General features: G+C 38.6%; 5 protein-coding genes across 10 annotated transcripts; 2 read left to right on the top strand and 3 right to left on the bottom strand.

Annotated features, from left to right (window-relative positions):
* Positions 1–289: 289 nt before the first annotated feature.
* On the top strand, positions 290–1,639 carry LOC132203646 (uncharacterized). Its single transcript, XM_059631557.1, has 3 exons — positions 290–659; positions 721–908; positions 1,091–1,639. The coding sequence occupies exons 1-3, from the start codon at positions 363–365 to the stop codon at positions 1,221–1,223; spliced, it is 618 nt and encodes a 205-aa protein (XP_059487540.1). The 5' UTR covers positions 290–362; the 3' UTR covers positions 1,224–1,639.
* Positions 1,630–2,893, bottom strand: LOC132203645 (uncharacterized). Its single transcript, XM_059631556.1, has 4 exons — positions 2,748–2,893; positions 2,635–2,694; positions 2,259–2,561; positions 1,630–2,171 (listed from the first exon to the last, which is right to left on the bottom strand). Exons 1-4 carry the CDS (start codon positions 2,820–2,822, stop codon positions 1,896–1,898), a joined length of 714 nt encoding a protein of 237 aa, XP_059487539.1. The 5' UTR covers positions 2,823–2,893; the 3' UTR covers positions 1,630–1,895.
* Positions 2,894–3,274: 381 nt separating this feature from the next.
* Positions 3,275–8,927, bottom strand: LOC132203642 (bromodomain-containing protein 1). Of its 4 annotated transcripts, none has more exons than XM_059631550.1 (20): positions 8,544–8,927; positions 8,282–8,487; positions 7,994–8,217; positions 7,314–7,936; positions 7,116–7,261; positions 6,924–7,063; positions 6,675–6,867; positions 6,450–6,497; positions 6,224–6,345; positions 5,896–6,169; positions 5,677–5,845; positions 5,488–5,623; positions 5,337–5,434; positions 5,176–5,270; positions 4,687–5,106; positions 4,445–4,634; positions 4,227–4,387; positions 4,049–4,168; positions 3,854–3,996; positions 3,275–3,798 (listed from the first exon to the last, which is right to left on the bottom strand). In XM_059631550.1, the coding sequence occupies exons 1-20, from the start codon at positions 8,725–8,727 to the stop codon at positions 3,558–3,560; spliced, it is 3,933 nt and encodes a 1,310-aa protein (XP_059487533.1). In that variant the 5' UTR covers positions 8,728–8,927; the 3' UTR covers positions 3,275–3,557. The 4 variants fall into 4 exon arrangements, with proteins under 4 accessions (XP_059487533.1, XP_059487531.1, XP_059487532.1 ...); XM_059631548.1 differs by having other exon boundaries at positions 4,227–4,384; positions 6,224–6,360; XM_059631549.1 differs by having other exon boundaries at positions 4,049–4,165; positions 6,224–6,360.
* Positions 8,928–9,206: 279 nt separating this feature from the next.
* LOC132203001 (S-adenosylmethionine synthase-like) lies at positions 9,207–15,018 on the top strand. 2 transcript variants are annotated; one of them, XM_059630410.1, is made up of 4 exons: positions 9,207–9,310; positions 13,150–13,856; positions 14,201–14,550; positions 14,599–15,018. In XM_059630410.1, the coding sequence occupies exons 2-4, from the start codon at positions 13,163–13,165 to the stop codon at positions 14,842–14,844; spliced, it is 1,290 nt and encodes a 429-aa protein (XP_059486393.1). In that variant the 5' UTR covers positions 9,207–9,310; positions 13,150–13,162; the 3' UTR covers positions 14,845–15,018. The 2 variants fall into 2 exon arrangements, with proteins under 2 accessions (XP_059486393.1, XP_059486394.1); XM_059630411.1 differs by lacking the exons at positions 13,150–13,856; positions 14,201–14,550; positions 14,599–15,018 and adding exons at positions 9,579–10,483; positions 11,426–12,594 and having other exon boundaries at positions 9,231–9,310.
* On the bottom strand, positions 14,905–27,361 carry LOC132203000 (Na(+)/citrate cotransporter-like). 2 transcript variants are annotated; one of them, XM_059630409.1, is made up of 11 exons: positions 27,189–27,361; positions 25,096–25,403; positions 17,637–17,902; positions 17,452–17,566; positions 17,078–17,271; positions 16,879–17,013; positions 16,697–16,819; positions 16,323–16,511; positions 15,871–16,264; positions 15,675–15,812; positions 14,906–15,616 (listed from the first exon to the last, which is right to left on the bottom strand). In XM_059630409.1, the coding sequence occupies exons 2-11, from the start codon at positions 25,201–25,203 to the stop codon at positions 15,428–15,430; spliced, it is 1,851 nt and encodes a 616-aa protein (XP_059486392.1). In that variant the 5' UTR covers positions 25,204–25,403; positions 27,189–27,361; the 3' UTR covers positions 14,906–15,427. The 2 variants fall into 2 exon arrangements, with proteins under 2 accessions (XP_059486391.1, XP_059486392.1); XM_059630408.1 differs by lacking the exon at positions 27,189–27,361 and having other exon boundaries at positions 14,905–15,616; positions 25,096–25,449.
* Positions 27,362–27,367: the final 6 nt, after the last annotated feature.

Raw genomic sequence — 27,367 nt, forward strand, 5'->3', positions numbered from 1 at the left:
AATAATAATGGATTTTCAAGTAAAAATTACAAATGCTGAAAAAAGTTGTGTTGATAATTAAAAATAAAGATTTTTTGATTATGAAATTTATTAAGTTCTCCGTGGTTTTGTATTAAATAGATAAATTTTATAGTTTGCGGTTTGATCGTAACATACCTTATTCATAATTATAATATAAATTATATATTTGATCATCCCATGGCTACTCACACGTAGCACGGCTAAACATTCAAACTAAAAGTTAGTCGCGCGCCAGATGTACGAGACTCCACCCAAGACGAGCCGCGGGAAACCTCAACAGATTCCGCCGTTGAGTCTGGGAGGTACCGAATGAGCCGTGGTCGGATATTTAATTTTTGACAATGGCTCCAGACGTAAAAAGCGACTCGTGGAAGAAGTCCGCGGGCGCCCGAAATGGAAACCTCACGGGTAGTTCGAGGCGGAGACTGTCGGAGGCTTTCGACAAGGAAAAGAAGCCCAAAGGCGCCGTCAAAACATCACCCTCCGGGCCTCTGCGGGAGATGCGCCAGTTCAGCATGTCCAAGCTGAAAATCCCAAACATGAGGACTTCCCCGACAAGGAGGGCCCTCAGGTCAGGCGCCGACAAACTCTCGAAAACCTTCCAGCAGCTCCGAGTCAGCGTCAATAACTTTTCTCAGGTTTGACTGATGAAATTAACAGTTTCCAGTTTTGCTTGACTGATTGTTTTTGTCCGAGAAGAAGTTGAAAGGAAGATCGACCAGGAGACACCGGCGGTTTGAAAACACAGACACGCCAGTAGCAACGCCGCAGACGAGGAGTAGGAAGATTTTGGGCAGGACGCCGACAAAATTGTACAGTCCCTTTTCCATCGACACCACTCCTGGTGGTGGACTCGCCTCGCCAGCAGTTTCTGACACACCCAAACGGTAACTAAAAAAAATTTCCCATTTAAATAGTCTACTTGATGTACATATTTTAATTTGCAGTATATATTTGTTCAAAATTCAATTTTGAACCTAAATGCTCTGAATTCTATATTCTATATAAACTATATTTGTTTCTAAATTTTATTTATTGTTGTGAAAGTTAATTAAATTCTTCATTTTAGTGAGAGGCCATATTCTCACAGGCTTTTTAACTTGGAACAGCAAGAAAATCAAAGGCCAATGACCAGGAGCATGGTTCAAACACAGGCCATGCTGACCCAGCCGTCTCCAGCCTGCAAATCTCTGCTCGAGTGAATTACTATACTTGATCAAATTATTCAATATGGCTTATTTAATATCACTGTGTTGTATACTCCTTAGTCGTAAGTGTCCTGAATTATTATTGTGATGGTGCTTTTGATGATTTGATTCTGATATAAGACTTGGAATTTGAATTTGTTAATTTTAAGTTTTAGGGTGGGACCCATTACCAAAATTTGATTCAAACGGGTTGTTTTTGCAGCTGAGATTTCCCTTCTTGCCTGGCACTTTTAATGTTTATCTAAATAGCTGTCATGTTCAATACTCTGATATATAAACAAGAAACTTATGCATATCAAGGCCAGTGCCGATTTTTTAGTTAATTACTCTTTTATGTATTTAATTTTAATTGCTATCATGCAGAATATATCCAAAATTATCCAAAAATAAAAATAGTTTTCTATTAATGGTGCATTACGCTTAAAATTTATTGGCACTTGTTTCAGGTCTGAACCTTCTCCGAAAGGTCAAGCAACAATTTGTTTAACGATTTTTATCAACATGAGCAATGGCTTACGCAGTCATTGCAAGTTCTCAACTCTTGTTATAAAACAACCTTTATCCTCAACACAGATTAATATGCTCAGTCACTATCAGACTTATTAGAATTTGATCTACGGCCAAAAAGTATCAAGTCTGGCCAGTATTCAAATTTAGGTAAAAATCTTATCTGACTGCGACGACTGCAGCAGGTTGTTGCCTCTTCGCGGACTTTGCTTGAGCCACCAGCAGCCGCACTCGAGAACACGCCTTGTTTGCAATTCTGATGTAAAACGGTGCATGACCCCACCACATTCCATTGCCATTGAGTTCAGCCCAACGTTCAGACTTAACTAGCTTGGCGTGCAATTTCTTGTAGGCTTCGCTAGAGGTCAAAGTGGGGTCGGCCGGGGTGACTCTGGCAAATCCCAGCTCAACAAGACGAGAACCGACGTCTTTGCCCTATGTTAAGAAAAATTTAATTTGTAATTAGGCCTTTCTTAAACTTTCATAAATATCTTGGGGTTTTAAGATACTTTTGAGACTAACATTGAATGTAACTAGAGATGATGCGGTGTCCGGATTTGTAGACAGGACTGTGAATGTGACTGGTTGTGAATCAAGGACAATCTGTAGCCACGAAAGACCATTCACGGTTGGCGAAACGCCACACAGTGACACGGGCAGGTAGGGCGGCTTTCCCTCTCGGCCTAAGGGCAAGGGTGGAGTGTGTGCTATTTGAAGGACGGCAGCTCCGTTGCGCAACTCGGCGCCTTTCACGACGCCGTTCAATGGCTCCTTCTTTTTAATGAAGCTGCGTGGGACGTCTCTTGGATTGGAGAACTTTTGAATCTACGACCATTAAAATTTCGTCAATTGACCAGAAATTGCAAGTATATACAGAATTTTGTTTTGGTCTACTTACAGGGCGCACTTTCCTGAAGGCCACGACCAGTCCCGCGAATCCCAGTCCGTACAGTCCATACTGAGGAACAGCACAGTATATTTTCGTGTTGGACTTTGTGAAAGGATATTTACCTGCACCCCTTTGCTGTTTGTTTCCAGTGTATCGGCGATTTTGTCGAGAAAATTTGGATTTCGAGAAGAGCCCATGGTCGACGTTTTAGCCGACCGAATCCGTGTGGGGGGCGTGGTTCATCTTTTTGCTTGAGTTTGAAGGGCAATGGCGCAAGAATTGAAGAAATGAACGTGAAATTTGTTTAAAAAATCTAGTTTTTGGCTTTTCATCCTACACTACAACCTACAAAGTTTTTTTAGCACGTTCCAGATAAAAATATCCGCAAATATTAAAAAAAAATCAACGTTTAAATAAATATTATGTTTGGCAACCATTATTAAATTCATTGTTTGTTTGTGATTTTGTTTTCTTTGTAGAATTTCATAGATATTTTTTCTTCATTAAATTAAAATTATTACTAGAGTGAAAAACTTGTATAACACACATTTTAGAAATCAAAGTTACACTATACAATATTGTTGTAATGTTAAAGAAAATTTGATAAAAAATTTGTATTGCAAATATTAAAGAAAAAAAGAATTTTTTGTATACATTGAAGTGACAAATATTTTATTTACAGTGTAAATTGAATATTGAACGAATAAGAGCACAATTTTATTACTATAAAGCTCAAGTCATAATAACGCTGACAACAGCTGATTGTGAGTAAGCAAAATATAAAAAAATGGAAATTATCAATCACACATATCTACATGATAATAATGGTAATACTAAATTTGATGTTAAACTATGAGACTTAATTAAATATAAAACTAGAAAATCTACTTCTTGTGAGAGTGCTTAGATTTAACTTGTTAATTGTGACCCATTCAATCATCCTCAGCCATGCTATCAGAATGTGAAGCATCGTCTGCGTCTTTGTCACTCTTCTTGTGTTGCTCCAAATTCTTCTGCAACTGGCCTGTGATCTGATGCTTGTAGAGAATAGCTTCCTGATAGGCTTTCCGAACTGCCTTCCTCTCAGCAGGTTTTTTTGACTCAAACAACTTTTCCTGGTCAAGATCTGCTTTCCCAACAAACTGGTCGATTTTGCTTCTTGGTAACCATTGCCTGTGGGGAAATTATAAAAAAAAAATATATATGAATAAATTTATAATCTGCTTACCAAGTTCTTTTTGTGTCAAAGAATAAAACAAGATACACAGGTTCTGTGTAGTTGGCCGCCAAAGCCAGCACGTCTGTCGGAGGTGCTGGAATTGGCACCCCTTTGTGAACAATGCCAGAATTTGGCATGTCAGGATCAATGATCTAAAAAATTCAAATTTTAGCCAAGTTTTTTTTAGATAAAATGGCAACTTACCAAAGCAGGGTACCACGGATAGCCTCTGCATTTGGCCCAGACCAAATCAAGTGGCTCCAAAGTTCCGTCGCCCCGAGACAGGGCTTCATCATCTGATGAATCATCAGATGCAGCATCCTGCTTTGAATAAAAATAAGTTTAACACTTTCTTTTCTAATTTTAAGTAAATGAAACCAACCTTTTCATTTGAAGCATCATCATTGCTGCTTTGGCTATCCTCGCTGTCTGAGTCACCTTGTTGTGAGGAGCCATCATCGCTACTGGAGGAGCTGTCGTCCACAGCACTGCTGCTTCGCTCAGACTCGTTTTCGCTCTCGTCTGAGCCAGCAGGAATTTCTGCTTGGAAAATAATTACATCTTAAAAAAGGAAAGTGACTTGAGTAAAAAATATTATACCTCCTCCTGAACGGTAGACTCGGAAGCTTTCACTGCTGGGAACACTTTTGGTTTCAAGAATAGCGTCTCCGTCTCCGGAAGACTTTCCCGAACTAGAATTTCCACTGCTATTTACACCAAGAGCCGAATCCAAATTCTTCCTTGGACGACCAACTCTCCTTTTAGTTGTTGTCTGTGGTGCTTCTGGTTTCTAAAATAAAATTTTGTATGAAAAAACAATAAATAATACTAGTAATAATTACTCTAAATGCAGCAGCAGCAGCCTTTCTAGTAAATAGAACAGCGGTTCTTCTGTTGACTCCAGAGGGGGAGCCAGTTTGAGGGGAAGTTGAAGGAAGAGGAGAAATAGTGGCAGCTTTTTTGGCTGGAGTAACGTGTGGGCCTTCTGAAGTGGTTTCTTTGCTTGCATCTTTGCTGGTGTCTTTACCAACATCTTGGCTGACCCTCCTCTTTGGAGAGGTTGGTGCTTCTTCTTGGCGCTTGCTAGGCGACCTCTTTCTAGGGACTCTTTTATCTGCAGCACCAACAGAGGCAGTAGACTCCCTCCTTTTTGGAGTAGCTGGGGGTGTCTTATTGCGGAGATTCCTGGTTGGTCTGGTTGTTTTTTCAATTTTTTCTTTCCTCCTTGTTTTGTAACCTGGACTCTCTTCATCAGCATCATCCTATGTATTTATTTTTTTTTAAAAGAACATTAAAAAGTAATTTTAAATTTTTATAATAACCCTGCTCACCTCATCAGCATCCTCATCTGAGCTTCCTGAACTTGACGAACTATTAGAAGAAGCCGCATCTTGCGAGTCATCAGTTTGATCATCACTATCATCTCCTAATATAACCAAAAAAAAATATATATATATTATGAACAAATACAAGCAAAAAAATTAAATTATACCCTTTTTAGAAGTCTGCGATTTGGTCGTAGATTTTCGTCTTGCTGGAGTTCCACTTTGCTCCATTGCAATCTTCCTCCTTACAGATGCAATTTCGTTCCTAGAAACAAGTAACTCTAAATGTCACAGACCTACGAGAAATCCTGAACATACTTGACCGTTTTTACCCTCTTTGCTCTGGTCATTCCATGTTTCAGACTTTGCGCTATATCCATAATGTTCAACAACTTTGTCAGTTGCTCACTAAGGGGCAGAGCCTTCCTTGATTCATCGAGCATGAATTGGTCAACTGAAATAAGAATTAATTTAATGTTTAATTAATAACAATTATTGATGTTTGACATTCTGCTGCAGTTTGCTCATCGGTTACACCCTTTCCTCTTGTGCTGGGCTTCTCTGGCAACAGCAGTCCGGTTTTTGAGTCAAACCCAATTTCTGATACATCCCTTCGTGCCTGTCGAATGATTGCTCCACCAAGGTCTCTCATTTTCACAGCAGCTCGGTAGAACACCTTGCGACTTTTTATTACAAATCTGTATTCTTTCATAAAAACTTTCTTACTGTGTCTTTCGAGTTGTAAGCCATGCAGTTTGAGAGCATCAGGTTGAAATCAGTCTCCAAGTCATCAAGATCATGATATTCCTGATCGTTTAACTTTTGCTTCATCGTTGAAAAGTCCATAGGATTTGTAACAACTGTGGTGTAATCAGGGACCTCAGAAATATCAACAGGCTCAGCAAAGATCTCTCCTTGGTCTTTGCTGATGAGTTGATCAAGCACCTTTCCAAGAAAATGAGTCATCGGTCTCAATTCCAGCATCACACATTGTTCATAACTAAATTTTTTCAATTAGTTTTAGAATAAAACTTTACATTTAAATAAAACATACACTTTAACAAATTCTTTCTTCATCTTTTCTCTCTTCCTGACCAACTCACACAGCAGCCGAGCTCGTTCCAAGTCTTGACGAAGACTTTGCCAGTATTTGAGTTGCTCCAGCAAAGTTCGTTGCTGTAAATTGACGTGCTAAATTGAGTAATTAGTAACAATACTACTACTGAACACCATTAAACAGGCAAATATGTACATTCAATTATCTAAAAAGCTAAAAGTACCTGATTCTCAATATCTTTCTTCATGCTAGTCTTTTTTGTTGATTTGCGCTTGAACAGAAAACAAACACAGTTTATAGTCGCAAATACTTCACAAGTCAGCATTCATTCAAGAATCCACAAAAATCTAAATAGCCTTGAAGAAGGCGATCATACAATAGGGTATCAAATACCACACCAGGGCATTCCATAAAACCTGCAAAAATCATTCTAAGAACTTATTCTTACTGTGGAAACCTCCTGCTCAGGAGCTGATTGTGTTTCTCCTTTACGTGAATGGTGGGATGAGTTTGAAGTTTGTAAACGGCGCAAAAGAGGCACTCCATTTCGATACTGCCTCTTTAGAGTCCAATAAGCAATCAGTCGCTGAATGAACTGATTCCTGCGTGGCACCGAGATCAAAGAAGCAATTTCCTGTATTCTGTTTGCAAAGCATAAAAATAAGTTTGGATGTTTAATCACATAAACTTTAGTTACTTTTCGGGAGGAATGGTAGGAATGGAAATGATTGGGACAGACGACCTCTTTTTGGCAAGCAGTTTCCGAGCCTGCTTCATTTTTTCCTTAGCATCATCCTTGAAGTCAAATGTTTTCTCCTTTCTATTAACTCGAGGGCGCTGAAAACATTTGGTTAAAAACAGCTGTCTGCACAAGATTTTTAAATCTTACTGTCTCTGCATCAGCAGGGGTGTGAGTGTCACAGAAGGCGAGTTTCTGAACCAGCACCGAAGGCTCGCCTGTGGTTGCACCGTTGTCCCGCACGGTGTCCATTTTCATGTGCAGACCAGCTTGCTGGGCACACGTAACGTGAAATGCTGAAATAATGTTGTTGAATTATAATTTTAATAATAACATGAATTAAATTACCAGCGTAACAGTTAGATTTGTGACACTGTATGCAAGCTCCGACGCCCTTCTGCTTGCAGATGTAGCAAGTCAGCTTCCAGCGGGCAGGAGGTATAGTCTCAATGGAGTCTATGGGTTCAAGGAAGACTGTGTTTGCAAATCGCACCTCAGGTATCCAAAGAGCGCAAACTACATGGGCCCAGGTGCCTCTATCTGTCTGCTTGAAGGCACCGCCTTGGTTTGGGCAGAGGACACACTCGACTGCTCTTGAGGGACTTTGGAGGCAGCGGCGACACAACCACTGACCCTCAGGTATGTAGGGGACGCCGTAACAGTCCTGGTGGACAGCCAGGTTGCACATGTCGCAGAAAAGAATGACATTGGAATTTTGGCACTCGCCATCCATGCAAATGCAGCAAACGGCATCATCATCTATGAGAGCCGCTTCGTGCCCAGCTGTTGACATTTGGAAATACGACTCCTTCTCCAGCCGGTCCATCAAAAGCTCAAATTGCTCTTCGGACACAGAGGCTAAGCCTTCAGTTTTGCGTTTCTCGTTCATAAGTGCTAACCAAGCACCATCCTCCTCATCAGCGTCGTACTCAACCTCTGCATCGAGCTCATCAGGTGACTTTTCTATGAATCTATATATAGAGTTTATTTCATGAATACACATTTCATAATTATTTTTCAAAACAAACCTGATGTAAGAATTCGGCAAGGGAGCTGCGTCGGGTATTTTGTAATCTTCAAGTATTCTGAAGCTCGGCTCTGGAAGTTTGCTGATTGGAATCGAAGGTACGCCACGTATTGGAGTAAAAGGTTCTGCAGTTTCTGGCTGATACTGCGTCCTTTTACCTGGCTCTACTGGAGCTAGAATGTCATCCAAACTACCACCGGGAGGCACCATAGCTTGGTAATTTTCCTATTTATGATTAATTAAATTGTTACAACAGCTGAAAAATATCACAAATATAAAATCTTAATACCATAGAGACAACTTCGATGGGCTCAAAAATACTGAGTCGTTGGGACCTGCCATTTCCAATATCAAACTCCACCATTCGTTGGGCTTCGGCGTAGGTCAGTCCTTCTGGCACAGGACTTGTGTGTTTCTCCTGAGGCTGCTTATTATGCGTTGAGGATCTGCTCTTGGTGCTCTTCTTCCGGCTGCTGTTCATGGTTGGAGTACTCACTATATAAATAAGTTTTGGATAAATAAAATTAGAGTTTGAATTTGCGTAAGTCAACCTGCTGGCGTTTTCGGCGCTTCGGGCTCAGGTTGTGGGTTTTGGTGGTCAAAATTAAACAGGTGGTACTGAATGCCGACTATGCTCTTGTACGCTTTGTCGCACGATTCAACAGGACATTGGTAAGGAGGCTTTGTAGTTCGCAAATTCCTCAGATAAGCGTAAGCGTCAAAATCCAAACCCATAATTCCGGCAGGCCGACTGCACTGACGCAGTTCCTAATTTCTCTGCAGCGGGGAATGTTGGTGGCAGTTTTTACAACGCTTGTGTCTCTTCAAATACTTAATTTCTAATTTCTATCAGCAGGTTGCGGCTGACTTTGTTATAAATAATGTGATTTTATCAAATAAACCAAGTTGATGAAGCCTCGTGCCGCCAAATTGGTTCCATTATGTTTTGTTTTTTAAACTCGGCGCCAGCTGGCAAAGATGAGGGCGACATCTAGGTCATTGGCACAAGACGATAATTGATAAATTTTACGAAATTTATTATTTTAAAATTTTGCACTTTAATATTATATTCTAATATAATTGAAATGTAAAAATTTTATTTTCATAATTCAAACTGCATGATTAAAATAATGACATTATTTTTCTCGCAGCGCTTTTAACTTTTAGTACATAGTTTGTGCTTTTTGTTTTCCATCCACAGATGGCGTATCGATGTTGATCTTGAATTATTTGTGCAATGACAACTACACACAACACAACCTGTATGTAATTTGAGGGCTTTGAACTTTGAGAATTTTGAACGTACGAAGGAATACAGGTAAATTATGCATGTAATTGTGCTGTGAGAATTCCGGAACGGCCTGTGCAATAAATCAAAGCAAAAAACAGGCCGACATTTGCTGAAATTTTAAAAAATTAACCTGCCCTAATGAAAAACGTCATCATAGGCACTTGAAAAAATGATTTTCACTTGAATTCGCCGAAATTGGGTCTTAATGTAATAATTTCATTTGAATCTGAGTGCTACGTATGAATTTTGCTTCCAAAATGACGATAGTTGCTTTCTTAGTGTTAATGTATTATAGAAAGCCCTGGGATTCGAAGATTAACCGATCGTCGACCGGCAAGTGCGAGAATGCGCACTTTTGATGACTGGTTCGCCCAAATGCCGCATGCGCCCGCCATCGCCAGCCATTTAGGATTTTTGAAGGTAGAAGGAGGAACGAGCACCGCACTGCATTATCGTGCAGACCCATCGAGCACATTGCCGAAGCGCAGAAAGAACCGAGCGTCCGACAGCAACTTCCACAGCTAAGCTGAAATACAGACCATGCCCGAATCGGCGACATCTTACATGAACGGCTTTTCCAAGCAGGCGAGCAACGAGGGCCATGTGGGCCAGACGTTCCTCTTCTCATCCGAGAGCGTCGGCGAGGGCCACCCGGACAAATTGTGCGACCAGGTGAGCGACGCCGTCCTGGACGCCCATCTGCGCCAGGACCCGAACGCCAAGGTGGCCTGCGAATGCGTCACCAAGACGGGCATGATCATGTTGGTCGGCGAGATCACCTCCAAGGCCAGCGTGGACTACAACAAGGTGGTGCGGGACACGATCAAACACATTGGCTATGACGACTCATCCAAGGGCTTCGACTACAAAACCTGCAGCGTTCAGCTGGTGCTGGACGAGCAGTCGCCCGAGATCGCCAGCGGCGTCCACCTCAACCGCAATGACGACGACATTGGCGCCGGTGACCAGGGCCTCATGTTCGGCTACGCCACCGACGAGACCGAGGAGTGCATGCCCCTCACCGTGGTGCTCGCGCACAAGCTCAACGAGAAGTTGGGCGAACTGAGACGCAACGGGACGCTCTGGTGGGCGCGACCTGACTCGAAGACCCAGGTCACCTGCGAGTACCAGTTTGATGGCGGCGCCTGCGTGCCCAAAAGGGTCCACACTGTTGTTGTTTCCATTCAACACAGTGAGAAGGTAAAAATTAGGAAAATATTCCTAGCTGAGAGAAGTTATTGCAAATGTTAATATATGTATATTATTAATTTTGAAGATTTAAAATTCTTTGTTTCAAATTTTTATCTTGCTGCCTGCTGGCGTGCCGGAAGTCAATTTTTTTTTAATTATATGTCTGTCCTAATTACCTTAATTGGAGGATGATAAATTATATGTTTTATTTTTTATTATTTATTTCCTGCAGACGGCTGTAAATTTCTTACAAAGATAATATTAAATTTGTTATAAAGTAATGACAGGCTTAAAACTCAATTTACAAAATAAACAAATAAAACTTGATTGATCTATTTTAATTCAATATTATGTCTTCTGGAAAAAAGAAAAAAATATGTATCTTTACTAGTTGCTTTTTAGAAAAGATTTTTTTTTTTAATTTTATAAATATTATAAGATCAAACCGGTTGATTTCTCAAAGTCTAGTTACAGGCTTGTGGTTATTATTGTTCATTACAAGTACCGTTGCATTTATTGCATCAGCTGAATTGATAGACGCAAATAAAAGGAAGAAAGTCACTTTCGTTGTCAATCTATTGAATCATTATTCAGATATGTAGGAAAGGGAGTAATTATCCAATTACGATCTCAACAAAAAATTCTTTTGCAGAAAAAGTTCAGAAACATCAGATTATTTCTTTTGTTACATTTGAAAAATAAAATACAATTCTTTTTTTTCCATTAATTACCATTCTATTCACATTTTTATCTTGCTAAAAATAATTCAGGTATATTGTAATAAAATTTAATTTCACTTTTACATTAAAAAATATTTCTAGTAAAAATATTATGAATTTCAAAAATCAGCTCCCATCCTGTATGAGGAAACTTTTGCAATGACGTTCACAGCTAGACAACACAACATTCTCATTTCCGCCTCTGTTCTCATACAAATGACGCTGTCCACAGGTAACCTTGGACCAGCTGCGCAAGGATGTGATGGAATTGGTGGTCAAGGCTGTCATCCCTGAAAAGTACTTAGATGCAAACACGGTCTACCACATCAACCCCTGCGGAGACTTCCACATCGGCGGCCCTCAAGGAGACGCCGGCCTCACTGGACGCAAAATTATCGTGGACACTTACGGAGGGTGGGGTGCGCACGGCGGCGGCGCTTTTTCTGGAAAGGATTTCACCAAGGTGGACCGTTCGGCAGCTTACGCGGCCCGTTGGGTGGCAAAGTCCCTGGTCAAGGGGGGTGTGTGCCGACGCTGTCTGGTGCAGGTCTCGTACGCTATTGGAGTGGCCCAACCTTTGTCCATCACTGTCTTCGACTACGGCACTTCAGGCAAAACCGAAGACCAACTGCTTGAGATTGTGAACAAGAATTTTGACCTGCGGCCTGGCCACATCGTCAAGGACCTGAATCTGCGCAATCCCATTTACCAGCAGACCAGCACGTACGGACACTTTGGACGAGATATCTTCCCGTGGGAGCAGCCCAAGCAGCTGGTTCTATGATGAGCAGCACGCCGATTTTGTTCTCCTAAAGACCAATGTGACTGTTGTTCTCGGTTTCTTGCACCACTCGCTGATTTGATGCCCTCTTGATCTTTTTTTTCTGACAGACGTTTTTGAATTTTTTCCTGATTTTCTGTAGAGGCGGTCGGTCGCCGCCTTACCTTTTACTGCTGTGTTCGAATTTTTATCAAAATAAGGGTAGCTTTCAACAAAGACACACTTTTGCACCGATAATAGGGCGGTTTCCTAATTAGCTAGCTGCTTTTGATTGGTCGTACGAGTGCATAATTTTTGTGCAATTTACGTGGCCGGGAAGGAAATTCCCGTCATTTGTGGGTAGGGCTTGTATTTAAAAGTGACAGACTAGTAGTTTGTGCATTCGGACGACGCGTGGCTAATTTGGAAACCGAGCTCGAGGCACATTGAAAACACAATGAGTATTAATGAGAGTATGGTTGATCATCATTACTATTGTAATTGATTCGATTAATTGAACGATTGGAAGTATTACTTCTCTGTGAACTGTATTACTAAAATTTGAATAAACAAATTATTAGCTGAATATTTGTTTAGTTTGTGCAGATATTACCTTAAAAATAAAAAAATTTAATACACAATTTTGATTAATTTTTTTATAGCAAACTGGAATGCATTATTTTTATTGATGAACCTTAGCTTTACTAATAAACAACAGTTTAATGTATAAATTATAAAATACCCGTCTGAAAAATCTGCAAACAATATTAAAGATGAGTTGGCATTTCCTGATTCAATGCTTGAAGGGCCCACCTGACACGTATTGCCCTGCGGTGATAATAATTTGCCTGTCCTTTATTTATAAATAATTTTATCAAGGGCAAACAGCCTAACGTCGCAAATTTTCAGCTTCGGTGGCAAACACGACACGTGCCTGTTTTTTGCCTTATTATACATAAATTGGCTTATAAAAAAGATGGCATGTTTTGATCAAAATTTTGCTGATTGGTTGGAAAACGCTGCTCCATTTCTCTCCACACATTAATTCCTGCTGGTTGATAGTAGAGTAAAAAATTATAATCTCATCAAAATTTTCGAGTGAGAGAGATAAAACCATGTGAATCATAGAAATGCGCGATAACTAAGACCCATTTTTGCAATTGATTTCTCATATTAATTTATAATTTCCCTTCCAGATTTGGGACCAAAATGGCAAGCCGTCCTCCAGCGTCCCTTCAGATCATCTCTCCTCTTTTCACTGAGGAAATTCTGCTCAAAATCATTCGCGTTGCTGTCAAGGATGAAACAGCTTCAATCAAGGCTTTCTCCGTTTCCTATGCAACCGCCCCTGGCGAGGGTTACTTGGGTATCGTCTACCGAATCATAGCCGACGCCCAGACCGGCGGCGCCACCACACGGGTGTCTTTCATTGTAAAGGGCCTACCTCAAAACCTGGCCAGGCGTAAAACTTGGAAAATTCCCAGCTTTTTCAAAAATGAAGTCCTTTTCTACAGCCACGTTCTGCCTATTATGCAGGACTTCGAACAGAGAAAACGCACCCCGGGATGGTCAAAGACCTTTTTGCCGGTGCCCAAGTGTCTCTGGAGTTATTCGGATGGTGACAATGACTTTATTGTAATGCTCGACCTGGGCACCGAAGGGTTTGCCATCAGTGACCGGACGCAGGGCTTCAACATTGGCCACTGCGAGGCGGCCCTTGAGATGCTCGCCCACTTCCACGGTCTCGGACTTGCAATGAAGGACCAGGAGCCGGACACGTACCAAAAAATGGTCAAAGACATGGTTGAGCCGTACTACCGTCTCGACTACGAGGACTGGTACAAAGGGTTTTTGCGCAACTTGCAAGAAGTGGCAATTGACGCAGTCAAAAAGGTCTACCCAGGTTAGTTTTCCTTCTTTTATTCAAATTATTTCAGACGTACGTTGTGGCCTCATTAGCATTTAAGAGGCTAATTTTCATGATAAAGAGGAGGAAACCCGTAGGAAATGATAATATCATCAGGTGTCTGGTGACTCTTCATGTCTGATAAAAAAATCCTTTCACATGCAAATTTTCTTATGCCACGAGTATAAGAAAAAAGATAATTAGCATAAAATATTTTTTAGTGGTTTTAACGCAATTATCGTGTGTTGTCACCATCATGAAAATCAGAAAAAATTTTATTATGTATTTTTTTTTTTTTTTTTTAATATTTCAATGACAATTAAAATTATTATTAATTTTAGACACAAAATATGTTGCCAAAATGGAATCATTTGCCAACGACGGCCAGTACAAGCAAATGAGCGAATTGGTGAAACCAGTTGGCCCCTTCAGTGTGCCGAACCATGGAGACGCGTGGGGACCAAATTTCCTCTACCAATATGACACCGCTGACAAGAGCAGACCAAGCAACATACGTCTGCTCGACTTTCAGCTAATGCGTCTGGGTTCTCCAGTTCTGGACCTGCTCTTCTTTCTGTACTCTGTCACCACTGCCAAAGAGAGAGACGACGGCGGCTGGGAAAGAATTTTAAAGCATTACCATGACTCGTTTTGCTTTGCTTTAACCTCATTAGGCGCTGATGCCAAAAAGGTGAAAATGGCATTTTTTTTTATTACGCCTTTCTAAGAATTTTTTTAGGTTTTCCCTTTTGAGGACTTTCTCAAAGAAGTTAAGAAGTATGGAAGGTACGGCTTGGGAATGGGAATCGAAAGTGTTCCTCTCTCAATGGTGGAGTCGGAAAACGTCAACGACTTAGACGCAATTGAAGGCAGCGAAGAGGTTCCTTTGCATAACTATTGGAAAGTTGATTTCATTCAACACCATGCTGGGCGTCAAAGGGTTGCTGACCTTGTCAAATTCACTGTTGACCAGGGATTTATTTGAGCTTTTTATTGTGATCATTATTCGATATCATTATTTCATTTGTGATATTTTACAGGTGTTTTTTGGTCCAACCAAACGCCTTTCTTAAATGTTTTTATTTTATTAGATTGTTCTTATACATTCTATTATGCAGAAGATTCTAGTGCTAATAAATGTGTTTTAAAATTAAAACTACTGTGCGTGGCATTACATTTTGTACTATCAAGTCACAAAATCTGGTTTAAATTTCTTTTAGGGTGTTGAATATCAGTTTTTACATAAAGCGCTTATCCATGTGGTACTTGGGCAATATGAAGATTGAATTTCTCTATATGTGTAACATCACAGCATCACTTTGGTAATCAAAGCACTTGAGAAAATCAAAAGTTGCTCTTTAAATAAGCATATAAAACTAATATACCCTAAAAGCTTAAATTAAGTAAGCATAGTTTGATGAGAGTCTAGTAAACTCAAAATGGTAATGCAGACTAATCTTATCCTTACATAGTAAAACATAAATTACAATGAATCTAAAACTCATTATTTGTAGGAATGGTTGGGTGTGAGGAGGTGATTGATGCAAACCTTGCCATACCAAAGTAATTTAGTACGACAAAGAAATCGGTGTTGTGTGGTTAAAGGCTATTCTATGCACAATTTTTGATACACTGGTTGCGTTAGGTTCTGCCCAAGAGGGGAACGTGTCCAAGTCATATACGATCACTCCCAAGGTGTTAAACATCAAAATTAAAGCTCCTACTGTAAGCAGATTCATCACAATTCCAGACTTGACCTAGAAAATTTTTATGATGAGATTAAATTATAATTTAGCAACAAAAAAAAATTACTACCATATCTTTAGTCTTCATCTTAGATGCCTCGGCAACAATGGCGTTGGGTGGAGTGGCCACTGGTAACATGAATGAGTAAGAACAGCAAAGAGTGGCAGGCATCATCAGGTACAAGGGGTGTTGTCTTACAACCTTCGACTATTGAATAAAGATTATTAAATCATGAGAGAAGAAAATATAAGTTTTCGAAACACACCATTTCTGCAAGTACAGGCAAGAGAATATTGGCAATGGCGGTGTTGGAGGAAACTTCAGTAGCAAAAGTTGCCATCAGACAAATCACAGAGACCACCAGCCAGGGGGGTAGGACGGAGAGTCCGACCAGTTCTTGGCCGAGCCAAGCGGAAAGGCCGCTTTCCTTAACAGCCTGTGCCATTGCAAAGCCACCTCCGAGCATAAGGACCAGACCCCAGGGCAGTTTTCTTTGGACAGTAGGCCAGTCAATCAGTGAAGGTGCAGCAGTTCTCTTTCGACCAAATGTTGTGTGTTTCTCATCATTGTCCAGAAATATTCTGAAGAAGTCGAGATTGGCAGGCAAAATGAACATGATGATCACAATCAGAATAGCCGGGGTTGAGTCGTCAATTTTTCTGTGGATAAAATGCAGAATTTAAAAATAAAATTTTACATTTTTATGGCAATTTTTACACAGCAGGCAGAAGAGAAGCCCAGCCTGGAATGAAGTCAGGTTTCCTGAAGAACCAGAGCAGAATGAGGATGATGAAGAGGGCAAGCACGTTGGCTTCGTGGTAGGACATGGGGCCCAGCTCTCGATACTTAGTAGAAATCAATTGCCGCACTGCTTTGGGATTGCCCTCATCCGAGGATTTCCCCTTCCTAAAATTGTTTTAAATTTCGTTAAATTTCTTTAGAATTAAAATTTTTCAAAAAATATTTCTTTATAAATGTTCATTTTTAAAGCATGCGTTTGAATAAAATAATATGACTTGTTTAAGCACCTGATAAAAGAATATATGCAACATGCACGACACTGATGTAGCGCCGGTTGCATAATAACCTACCTGCAAAGTCCCATGTAAACGATTTGGAGCCACAGCCACGCCATGAGTATGTTCAGCAGCATCATCGGCACATTGAAAATCATCCAAGTGGCAAAGTTCAATCCAGTTGCGTTGGGGAAAGCACTGCATTCAACATTATTTAACAGTAAAATTATTTGTCTTGTGGAAATAAATTTTTGTACCTGTTGAAGATTCCAAGGAAAGTCAAATTTGTTCCTGTTCCAGTAATGGTACCTGTGCCTCCAATGTTAGCTGCGTAGGCGATGGCCAGGAAGTAACAAATTGTGTCCCGATAGTATTTTTGATCAATCTCCTTCCTTAAAATAAAAGGTAAGCATTTTGAGAAATGTTGCTCAAGTTAACCTAAAAAACTATAATTACTGCAGCCTTTCTTCAGCCTGTTTGATGGCGACGGCGTCCTGCGTAGGAATAGCAGTCTGGAAGTGGACAACAGTGGTTTCCACTTCTGTGATGCTCAAATTCCGCTGACTGTCTTGGTTTTCGAGCACCGATTCCCGAGGCGCTGATATGGAAATTCTGATCGAGCTGCTTCTTCGGAACGCCAACATTTTGCTCTAAAAGTTTGATTTAAATTTTAATAACATTGAACTCGCATTTTATACTTTTGGTCAAAATTTGGGAGGAAATAATTAGGACTAAATACTAAAATTTAAATCAGAGAAACGCGTGCTTATTTATTATATTATTATTTTTTTTCTCTGCAGATTTAAAAATGGTTGTTGTAAAAAACTCACTTCTTTGAGTTCTGTAAGGACTGCCTGCAGAATAGGTACCATCATTGCAGTGCAGGCCGTGTTTGAGATCCACATTGACAAAAACATAGTATTCAGCATGAAACCCAGCATCAACCTTTTTTTCCAACATTATGGTTTCCCGTTAATGAATGAAATTTACATTTAAATTTTCTTAATGAACTCACAGTCTAGGACTAGTGCCGACCAGCAGCAGCACCTTGAGGGCGATGCGTTTATGGAGGTTGCAGTGCTCAATCGCAATGGCCACGATTAGGCCGCCGATGAACATCATGTTAGTCTCCTTCAGATACTGAATGCAGACCGATTCTGTGGACATGACGCCAAACAATGGGAAGAAAACGACGGGGAAGAGCGATGTCACGGCCAAGGGAAGCGCTTCTGTCATCCAGAAGATCGCCATCAGTAGCACGACATAACCACATTTTGCCTCCTGGAAAAGAAGAATAATTATATTTAATTTATAACAACATTATATATTTTAGATAACATATAAAATTTTAAAAAAGAAAAGAGAAAATTTTGTTGTTGATATTAATCTGGTGCAAGACGGAAGAATCTAGAGGGTCAATCATTTCAAACTTTACTCCGTGCTCTGCTGAACTTTTGTCCAATTGTCCCTTTTATATAAGACTCTTAACCATGCCAGAGTTCATTTTTCTCTAAACTCAACAAAGCGTTGAGAGTGTACTTAAGCGGAGATAAATCGTCAAATTTAGGTGAATGGAGTATTGGCCATCAAATAATGGTCTTAATACGGCGCGTGGCTGATAATGCAGAGCAAACACATTACTCTATTTTTAAAATTTCATCGGCAGCATTTTCTTTGGCGAAATAAGAAATAGGAAGAGGAAAAATGGTATCAAACAGGACCTTTGACGCGACACATAGCTTTATTTTATGCAAATTAGCAGTCGCGTTCGGAATCACAATAAGCATCCGCGTCAATTTTCATCCAGATTATTAATGCATCAAGAAGTGCATTCACGATGACGTCAGACAAATATGAAATCATTCCCGCCTATATAGGAAGAATTAAACTCGCACTTGTCGTGTAATTAATTAACAGCTGTACTAATTAAATCCTCATACGCATAAAAAAATGCCAAGAATGTTGTCAACAAAATGCAAGTAAAATAATGCATCAGCGGTATAATACAGTATTTTCCGTTGGCTTAAGTTCAAGAAATCGTTTCCTCGTTAATCCCAGTTGATGCAGAAAAATTTCACAGAATAAAGACTTAATTTTTCCTCTATGTGCGCGTAATAACAAGTGGTAGCAATTGAATTGTTTGCTGCCACAGAAATTCACAAATAATATTATGCATTTGCGTGGTTGGTTACGTCTGTTGACGTAGTGTAAATAAATATGAATTATTTTTTAATGGTTGGAGGCTCGTCTCTCGGTTGCCCAATGCGGCCAAGTGGTTTCAGGGCACAAGTCAAAAACACCAGTGCGGTGTTAAAAGTTAAACGGCCTTCCCGAGGTCAAGTATCTGACGTCGCGCTCTCAGGACACCGGCAGCGTGGAATTTTACTAAAGGGTTATTGCGCAATAATGGAACTAGTAAATTAATTCTTCTGTCGTCATATATATTATTGTCTACATGTCAGCAAAAATTGAAGCTACCATGACCAAGATAAGATTTTGGCTCTTGCTTTGATTCATGGTACCGAAATTAAACAAGTATTGGATTTTTTACCTAAAATTTTGCCAATTTCTTGCAATAATAAAAAGGAACATTAAAAAAAAATCAAAATATAGTTATAATAATTTATCATAATATGCATAATTTTTCTTGTGAGCTGTTTGATTAATAATTATATAGTTTAATTTCAAGCGAACCGATGAAAATTTAGATTTTTTCAATGTTAATATTATTAGAGCCTCTTTTATAAAACCTTCCAATTTGCACACCTTTGATAAGAATCAGCGTCCATTAATACAAACAATAACCCCCGAACGAGATAAAACTAGTTTCTTAATGAAGTTATATCTGCATAAGCCCTCTCAAAGATAACAGGGCATTCAAAGATACAATTGTCAAAATTGTTTTCATGCCGAGTTGAACATAAAAAATGACCTCTGCGCCAAATAGGAACTTGGAGCCGGGCCGAAAAATGTCGTAGTGGAAAAAGGAAGCGGACATTGGTCGGTAACATATATAATTATGTATCACCTCAGCGGTGCGTGCCCAGATTGCTGAACGAAATTTTATTTTATATTCGTCATGACTAGAGAGGGTTCACGTTGGGAGTCGAGGCTGCAAAATCAAGGCTGCGAACGCCACTGGATTATTAATTTAAGTGCACCGCAGTTGTTTCTTCACCACAAGTGGATTTGGAAAATAAAACTCGCTGTGCGAAAATTTAAACTTTGGAGCGATAGTGAATTCAGTCGTGGGGCACGCACAGGAAAAGCTTTGTTTGAATATTGAATTCACGTCGTTTGCATAATGACTTTTTCAAATTTCACGCCTCTGTGATTTCCAAAATGAGCCGCGCTATTTGGCTGTCACTCATTAACGAGTCTAAAGTGCGAATTTTGATTTGTTTAGGGTGCGTCAAGGTTGGAGGAAGCGATTATTTTATCGAATGCGCAACAAAAAGTAAATAAAAAAATGCGACGAGTTTTTGGGGGGATAAATTCACTTCAAATTAAGCTCATTTGACATCAAGATATAACGGAAACAAAATTATTTGTGGGTTTCTCAATGAGCTTCGTTCATGATCATCTTGCTAGCATGTAGAGCACATGACATGAGATTAAATTAATTGAAATTGCAGTTTGCGTGTTATTTTTCTTTCCTGATGTCTGGGCTGCAATCACATAATATTATTATAGTCGTTTAAAAAAAGTTGTATTCTGTGTTTTAAGTGCGCAATATAGGAGATTAAAATGAAGGACTTGTAGGATTTGTACAATCTTGTGCTGTTCTTAAGATAATTATTGTATCATTATAATTATTTAATGGCTGTGAGAGAACGAGAGAGCATCAATTTGACAGTTAAATGTTTGTTATCAACTCAAAACGTAATTATTATGGGTTTCAGTTTATCAAATTAATATTTTCAGTTTCCAATTTAAATTAACAAAAAGATCATGCAATGCTTATTTTAAATAAATATGAATAATGAACAGAATAATTGATAGTGAAAATTAAAAAAAAATAAGCGTTATATGAAGTGATCAAAGATAAACTGGATCAAACCGATATTTAACCCTTTTATTATTAATGATTTAATAATTAACAATAAAATAAAATTTTGGAGAACTTATGTTTGAGATTTATGTTTTAAATTATTGCATTTTCCAATTTAATTCAGATTCATATTCTTACCTCTCATACATTAAAGATAATTAAAATCGATAAAACGTATTTCTTTTCCTCTTCTAAGAAATTTTATCTAACTGAAATGCTAACGGTACCGTCCGTTTGCCATTCCAAAGTTCAAATCAATTTTAGCGTAGAGATGGGAACAAATTTAGCTGCCAATACCTTTTTTGATCCTAACCTGAATCTTGCGTGTTGGAAACCTGAATTGCCGTGCCTTTCCAGACAGCCTGGCTGCGCGCGGACCGGCTCATGAGAGCAGTGCGTGTAATTATCCCCAAAGCTACAAATATGTCGTTGCAAAATTCGTGCTCTAAACCAATTTTGGTCTGACAAGTTGGTATGAAAATTAGAGATGTGCCTCGAGACAGAATAATTTTTTTATTAGTGCCTGATTACCACACTCGCGGGAGAGACGCGCAATTAAATCAAACGGCCAACTTTCTTCTCCGCAGCAAAACTCAATCGTCGCTCATTCAAATCTCCGTGACTGATTTATCAGCGATGCACTCGATTTCCTTACTATTGTTATAAAACTTACAATGCAAGCTGTACAGGCGATAGAGGTTCAAAAGATAGACATTGTGTGACATATTATTTATTTATTATTTTTTTTAAGTTGTAAGAAATTTTATATTAATATAAAAAAATATGATATTTTCTAATAAATATTGTATGAAAATTTTAAGAAATATAAAAAGCATAAATTTCTATACAAAAAAATTATTAAAAAATAGACCGTGTAATTGCTAAAGGTTGATATTTCCTAGTCAGTCTTATTGTGAATTAGTGAATGGCAGGCGAATGTTTTGAATGGCCACAGAGAACTCTAGTGATTTCTAGCGTTTTATGTTAATGCGCCCCATTCACTGTTATGTCGTAAGCCGGTTGATGAATGAGAGCGGACGTTGATGAAAGAACGTGCATTTCTTTCTGAAAGTCCCTTGACTTTTCGACGGAATATTTTTATTTGGTTCACCAATTGCGTGCATTCGTCGCCGCCTCCACGTATGAAGAGGACGATAACGAAATTTTTAATTAAAATTACGACCTCGATTTTCCAAGCAGGTCAAATGAGATAGGTAAATTGTGCTGGAGTTTACGGAGCGGTAATTTTCACTTTTTTTTTTTGAAATGGAGAGTTAACAGTTTTATGAAAGTAAGGAGACAAATTCAAATAATAAGAGGTAAAAAATTTATTGAAGAGTCCCTTCAATTGCAATGAGATATCACAGATGAATTGCAATAATTATTCCACGTCATGTGTGATATCTCGTTTTCCCAAACGGTGTAAAAGATTGTTTTCTCTGACGACTTATCAGAAAAAAATTACTGATCTCACGAACTGGGCGAAAGTGACGTCATGTTATGGTATAAATGGTACAACAGCTAAGTTTAATTGATCAACAACAATATTATTTTTTTAAAGCAATTAATGAGTGCATAACTCTTTAAATCTTATCTTTGACAATGCAATATGAATTGGGAAGAGTTGAGTGTCCTTAAAGTTTTGCACAGCAGCATCTTGCTTTCACATGCAGCAACTGCGTGAATCGTCTGATAGCGAGACTTCTGTTGTTTGACTTGAATAAAATTTAAGATATTTAGAGCACCTCTTATAATCAAGCTTTCCCCAAACTGATTATCAAAAGTTTTGATTTGAATTTGTGTACGTACCATACGGACTGTAAGGTCTCAAGTCTCAAGTCTTATTCCTGCAAGAATTACCCTCGCCGGGTTCTGATAAAAATTTGAGTGCAAATGCAAAGGTATAAAAATGCGTGAAATAATGCAATTGTATAAGCATCAGACTTGAAGAAATGTGAAAATAATTATTTTCTTTGATTCAAGAGCAAGTCCCAAAATTAAATATTACATATTATAAAGTTAGGAGCTTTTCTACTTTGCTACAGGCGAAAATTTTTGCATGCAAGTTTTAATTGCTATGAGTGATTGCCCTTGCATAAGTTTCCATGCACATAATATAATTATCATTCTCTTGGCAACGAAACACTGAAAGGCCTTGTTCATTAACCTTTGAATGAGAGACGATGCTGCCATATGCACGCGCATAATCTTTTGCACATAAAAGCGCCTCCCTTGTTACATCGCAGCACGCGTATTATCGCGCACAGCATGCATCTGATTAGTTCATTGCCAATGTCATCTCTCTTAATTAATTTCTGACTATGCATAACCGACTTCCTGCTCGACGAGTTAAAAATAAATCTTTTATTTTATTTTGCACTCTGGGGCTACAAGACTTGCGTCAGAAAATCTCTTCCTAGATGCTAGAAATAAATTTTGCACACATATCAAAGAAATTGGTTTCCAACACGAACCTTTGGCAAATTTTGACCTTGGTGGCAAAAGTTAAAGCTGAAGGCGTATCGAAAGTGGTTTTTGGCTGCGGAATCGGAAAACGTGCAGAAAATTGCATAGTGGTGACAAAAAGCTTTGGGCGCAAGGACGCTAACTTGCGTGTTTTTGTTTGCAGAATTCACGCTTCACTTGACACGGTCTGCACTATTTAATTTCTATTATAGTACTTTGAATTAATTAACCACGTGATATTTTGAGAATTAAAACAAAATAGAAAAATGAAAAACTCACAATCAATGAAGATGGAAAAGTATGTATTAAAATTAAATTTACAAATTAGGAATTTTTAACAAAGTTAAAAATAAATGACTGTATTCAAATCATCATTAAATAGTACAAAACAAAAAAAATATGAAATTCCTCCTAGCTCTCTACAAAAATAAATTTAGCATGTAAAACAGGTTTTCAACTTGTCCTCGCTTTGCATTTTCTAAAATTTGCAACAACTCTGCAAACAAAACTGCGCGTGAGAAAATTTTTGGCAGTGATTGACAGCCAGCCAAAAACACCGTGTGTCTATTTTGAGTCCATGATCATTCATATCTGTCATCTCTGGTGTGATTTTGCAACTAAAATCTCCACGTTTTCCTTTGTGTGGCTGATAGCGAAATTAATTAGTCGCATAACTCACTGTCCGCCGCCTGAGTGGCTGATTATAAAACATATGCACGCGGTCTGACCTAGCCAATTTACAACAATATTGCTTCATTCCAGGGTCGCGAGCCAGCGCGTATATTTAATTGATGCGATCGACGAGAAAATTGCCAACGTGAGAGATACAACTGAAGGAGCGTGTGTTTTAATACAGGTGATATGAAAAGTCCTTCCACGGGTGCGTGGCAAAGATGCTGCGCTATTACGAATGAGCTCGCATTCCTTTGACTCTAATTGTTTACATCACAAATGCCGTTGTGGCAAAGTCGAGTTCGACTAGAAAAAATGTTTGGGATGATTCTCCAAAATTATAGAAATCTCCACTGTGTGCTGAGCAAAATAAAAAGTTAAGCTCAAAATAGAGTGCCTGAGGGAAAAGGGAAAAGGGAAAAGAGTGCAATGACAATATTTATTTTTGTGTCTCTCTTACTTGATTTGATTTATTCTCACTTTTCTTTTGTTCACTTTCTTTCAGCTAGAAATCTGATCAAATTCTTATTCTTTTTCCACAGAAAATATTTGTATAGGTTTGAACATATTTTTTGCACTCTTGATAAAAAATCTCGGAATGTAATCTTATCTATACGGTACTTGTGATGAAAATTAGTAAACAATCCATAACGCTCTTGGTAAGGTCATTTAAACTGGTTTTACCTAACTTTGACTTCTGTTTTGATGACGATTTTGTGAAAATTTGCGTTGGACTCCGTGGAAAATGAGAGTGAATACCGCGGGAAGTTGGAAATTGGGGCAAAACTGACGTGCTTGAAAAATTGCATGTGTGCTAAAATATAAAAAGTTATTGACCCTATTTCAGGAAGAAAGCGTAGGTAGGAATAAAATAAAAAAAATTTAAAAAAATTATTAAAATAAGAGCTTAAACATTAAATTTAATAATTGTTTCTTCTTTAAGCTCCTTATTAAAAATTCATATTTTTTTTTGCATTAAAAAAAATAGGCAACGCTGCAGGTGTGAAAAAACGTTGAGACTGGTGGATAAAAACTTTTTTATTTTTATATAAATAATATTTATTTATTTTTTTGAACGAAAAACAACAAATTTGAAATTTCAAGATATTTGAATGCAAATTAAACTTTCTTTTAATAACTTTTACTCCATGATTATTTCTTTTATTTGCTTTTTGATAAAGAAAAGCAAAACATGGACAAGGTGCAGCTGTTCACAGAGTAAAGCAATGCAAAAAATTCAAAAACTGCCTTGAAATATAGTCAATAAAATTCTGGTGGAACTCACTTTTGAGGGCGACACGATGAGCAGGGGTAGGAGCAGCAGGGGCGCCAGCACGATGACCACTGACCGCCAGTGCGGACGGATGAAGTCGAAGAGCGCGGGTGTCTTCATGGTCGGTCGGTGGGTCGGTCGGTCGGCGCTGACGGACGAGCTGCGTCTGCCGCTCGGCGTCCGACTGCCTCCACTTATGCACTCGCTGGCCGCGAGTGGGGCGAGGGGCTCGCCGTGTCTAGCTGCACACACCGCGCGACGGCCGCCGCTACTCAGGAGCGTCAGCCAGTCGCCTCCGGTGTGGCACGCAACTCGATCGCCTGCAACACAACGCAAAATGCGGCTTTGCATTTTTCCAATACTCTAAAGAGAAAAAAAAATAATACATAACATACAAGAAAATTGAAAAATGAAAATGTATTAAAATTATTCGTCCCAAATATGCTATAATTTGTTAATTTAGCTAGCTTTCATATTAAAACTAACGAAAATGAACATAAAAATCACATCAATGCAGCTTTAATGCAAAAAAAGAATTATAAAAAATAAAATATGATATTTTTGTATGCATGACTTAAGTAGAATAAATAATAATAAGAATTAAAAATCTTATATTATAGTTTTAATTTCAATTTTGAGCTCAAAATCTTTTAGTTTGATTTGCACTAATTTAAATTGAATGGAGTTCACTATTTAAAATTTTGAAATAAATTAATCCTTTTCAAGCAGATAAAGATTAAATGGATCAGTAGAAATGTGAATGTGGAACACTGATGTTGATTGAACTTGAAACTTTGAGAGCAAATACGTGATAGAAAACTGAAGCAATGTTTACTATAATGCTCGACACAGCATCACCTGAGCGGCTCAATGCCACCCCGTAAAACGCAAAAATTGGGGTTTGAGACGATTTTGGAATTGTGAGAAGGAAAACTGCCAATAAATCAAAAGTATTCCTTGAGCAGCCTTGAAACAAATTGGATGATTTTCTCAGACACTTCGAACGAGTTTAAGGAACTCCGCGTGCGCTCCTATTGCGGCGAGACCTTGGCTCCTCTTTCTTGAATATATTGCAATAAAATAAAAGACACCCATCTCGCATCGCTTGTACGTGCAGCATCAGCAGTCTGCTCTCTTGGGCGGCTCAAATACACACATAATTGATACATACAGACGAAAATAATGAGAGGCTCCCGAGACTATTCTGGGAACAAGCAGTGATCTTTGCTTTATTTACGCCTGCGGCTGTGTAAGGAAATTAAATTATTTTCGAACGGAGCAAATTGGACGAAAAATATTAATCTCCTTCCGCAGATGAGTGACCATTGAATTGAGACGCTTTCTATGAAGGATTTGGCACTTCTCTTGTAGGTGTTTGAGCTGCGGTATAAAGAATGAAAGTGAAATTATTTTACTACTTATTTGGATCAGCAGGCCAAATCGAAGTTATCAAGAGAAATGCTAGCTGAATACAAAATTTAACTAGCACAGAATAAATAAGTTTCTTTTTTAAAATGGGAAAAAAATCCAAGTTTATTAAGGAAATGAGTATTTTCTGTAGGAATTTATATATTCTTGCAGCACAACTATACAGAAATTAAAATTTTGTTATAATGAAAAAAAATTTATTTTTTAAATTGCTGAAATTGTTCAACAGTTCTCTTCATTGTATTCTGTAAAATAAGGAAAATTTGCAAAAAATCTTCATTGGCCTTTGATTATTCAGTGCGTTAAATTATTGTCGGGAAGAAAACACTGAAGTGAAAACTAGATGGGGATTTTCACCAGAACTGCCCTGGCAAGTATTTATACTTGACCTGGGAAATCCCTCGTTGGGTTCAGCGCACCTAAAAAGGCTGCTAATTTTATCTGGCAAAAGTTTGCCGGTAAGATTTCATCACGTCAAAGCATTTAACCAATGCACAAGCAAAGCCAGATGTATTCGGCTTGGGGTAGACGTGTGTTTTCTTAAAAATATTCATGACCATAAAACACTGCTACGCTTGAACTATATCCCGTTTTCTAATTATAATTTTAAAACTTTTTGTACGTTACAAAAGAGCACGAGCTTTTACTTGAAAGAGAATAATCTGGATTGAACTCACCTGCTCCGCTCAGGAGCCGCCTTCTTTACTCGCAATTAGAGAACTGTTTGGTACGCAGTAACCTCTTTTAAAGAGAAAGATAAAAGTACTTTGAGTAATAATTGTGACACTTTATAGCGACAATTAACACAAAGGAAGAGAGATGCTGCGCAGTTATGGAAATTTTATTCCGAATTGAA

This window comes from Neocloeon triangulifer, unplaced genomic scaffold (genome assembly GCF_031216515.1).
Source record: "Neocloeon triangulifer isolate White Clay Creek 2 clone unplaced genomic scaffold, ASM3121651v1 ptg000017l, whole genome shotgun sequence".
NCBI lineage: Eukaryota > Metazoa > Arthropoda > Insecta > Ephemeroptera > Baetidae > Neocloeon > Neocloeon triangulifer.

Excerpts from the sequence above, each read along its gene's own strand:
- LOC132203646 (XM_059631557.1), top strand. The coding sequence starts at position 363 with ATGGCTCCAGACGTAAAAAGCGACTCGTGGAAGAAGTCCGCGGGCGCC. Across the intron at positions 660-720 it reads GCGTCAATAACTTTTCTCAG|AAGTTGAAAGGAAGATCGAC; the intron begins GTTTGACTGATG and ends TTGTCCGAGAAG. Across the intron at positions 909-1,090 it reads GTTTCTGACACACCCAAACG|TGAGAGGCCATATTCTCACA; the intron begins GTAACTAAAAAA and ends TCTTCATTTTAG.
- LOC132203645 (XM_059631556.1), bottom strand. The coding sequence starts at position 2,822 with ATGGGCTCTTCTCGAAATCCAAATTTTCTCGACAAAATCGCCGATACA. Across the intron at positions 2,695-2,747 it reads CAAACAGCAAAGGGGTGCAG|TATGGACTGTACGGACTGGG; the intron begins GTAAATATCCTT and ends GCTGTTCCTCAG. Across the intron at positions 2,562-2,634 it reads CCTTCAGGAAAGTGCGCCCT|ATTCAAAAGTTCTCCAATCC; the intron begins GTAAGTAGACCA and ends TAATGGTCGTAG.
- LOC132203642 (XM_059631547.1), bottom strand. The coding sequence starts at position 8,727 with ATGGGTTTGGATTTTGACGCTTACGCTTATCTGAGGAATTTGCGAACT. Across the intron at positions 8,218-8,281 it reads CCATCGAAGTTGTCTCTATG|GAAAATTACCAAGCTATGGT; the intron begins GTATTAAGATTT and ends AATCATAAATAG. Across the intron at positions 6,170-6,223 it reads AAGAAAGAATTTGTTAAAGT|TTATGAACAATGTGTGATGC; the intron begins GTATGTTTTATT and ends GAAAAAATTTAG.
- LOC132203001 (XM_059630410.1), top strand. The coding sequence starts at position 13,163 with ATGGCAAGCCGTCCTCCAGCGTCCCTTCAGATCATCTCTCCTCTTTTC. Across the intron at positions 13,857-14,200 it reads AGTCAAAAAGGTCTACCCAG|ACACAAAATATGTTGCCAAA; the intron begins GTTAGTTTTCCT and ends TATTAATTTTAG. Across the intron at positions 14,551-14,598 it reads TAGGCGCTGATGCCAAAAAG|GTTTTCCCTTTTGAGGACTT; the intron begins GTGAAAATGGCA and ends GAATTTTTTTAG.
- LOC132203000 (XM_059630408.1), bottom strand. The coding sequence starts at position 25,434 with ATGCAAAGCCGCATTTTGCGTTGTGTTGCAGGCGATCGAGTTGCGTGC. Across the intron at positions 17,903-25,095 it reads TCATCGTGTCGCCCTCAAAA|GAGGCAAAATGTGGTTATGT; the intron begins GTGAGTTCCACC and ends CTTCTTTTCCAG. Across the intron at positions 15,813-15,870 it reads TGCCTGTACTTGCAGAAATG|TCGAAGGTTGTAAGACAACA; the intron begins GTGTGTTTCGAA and ends TTTATTCAATAG.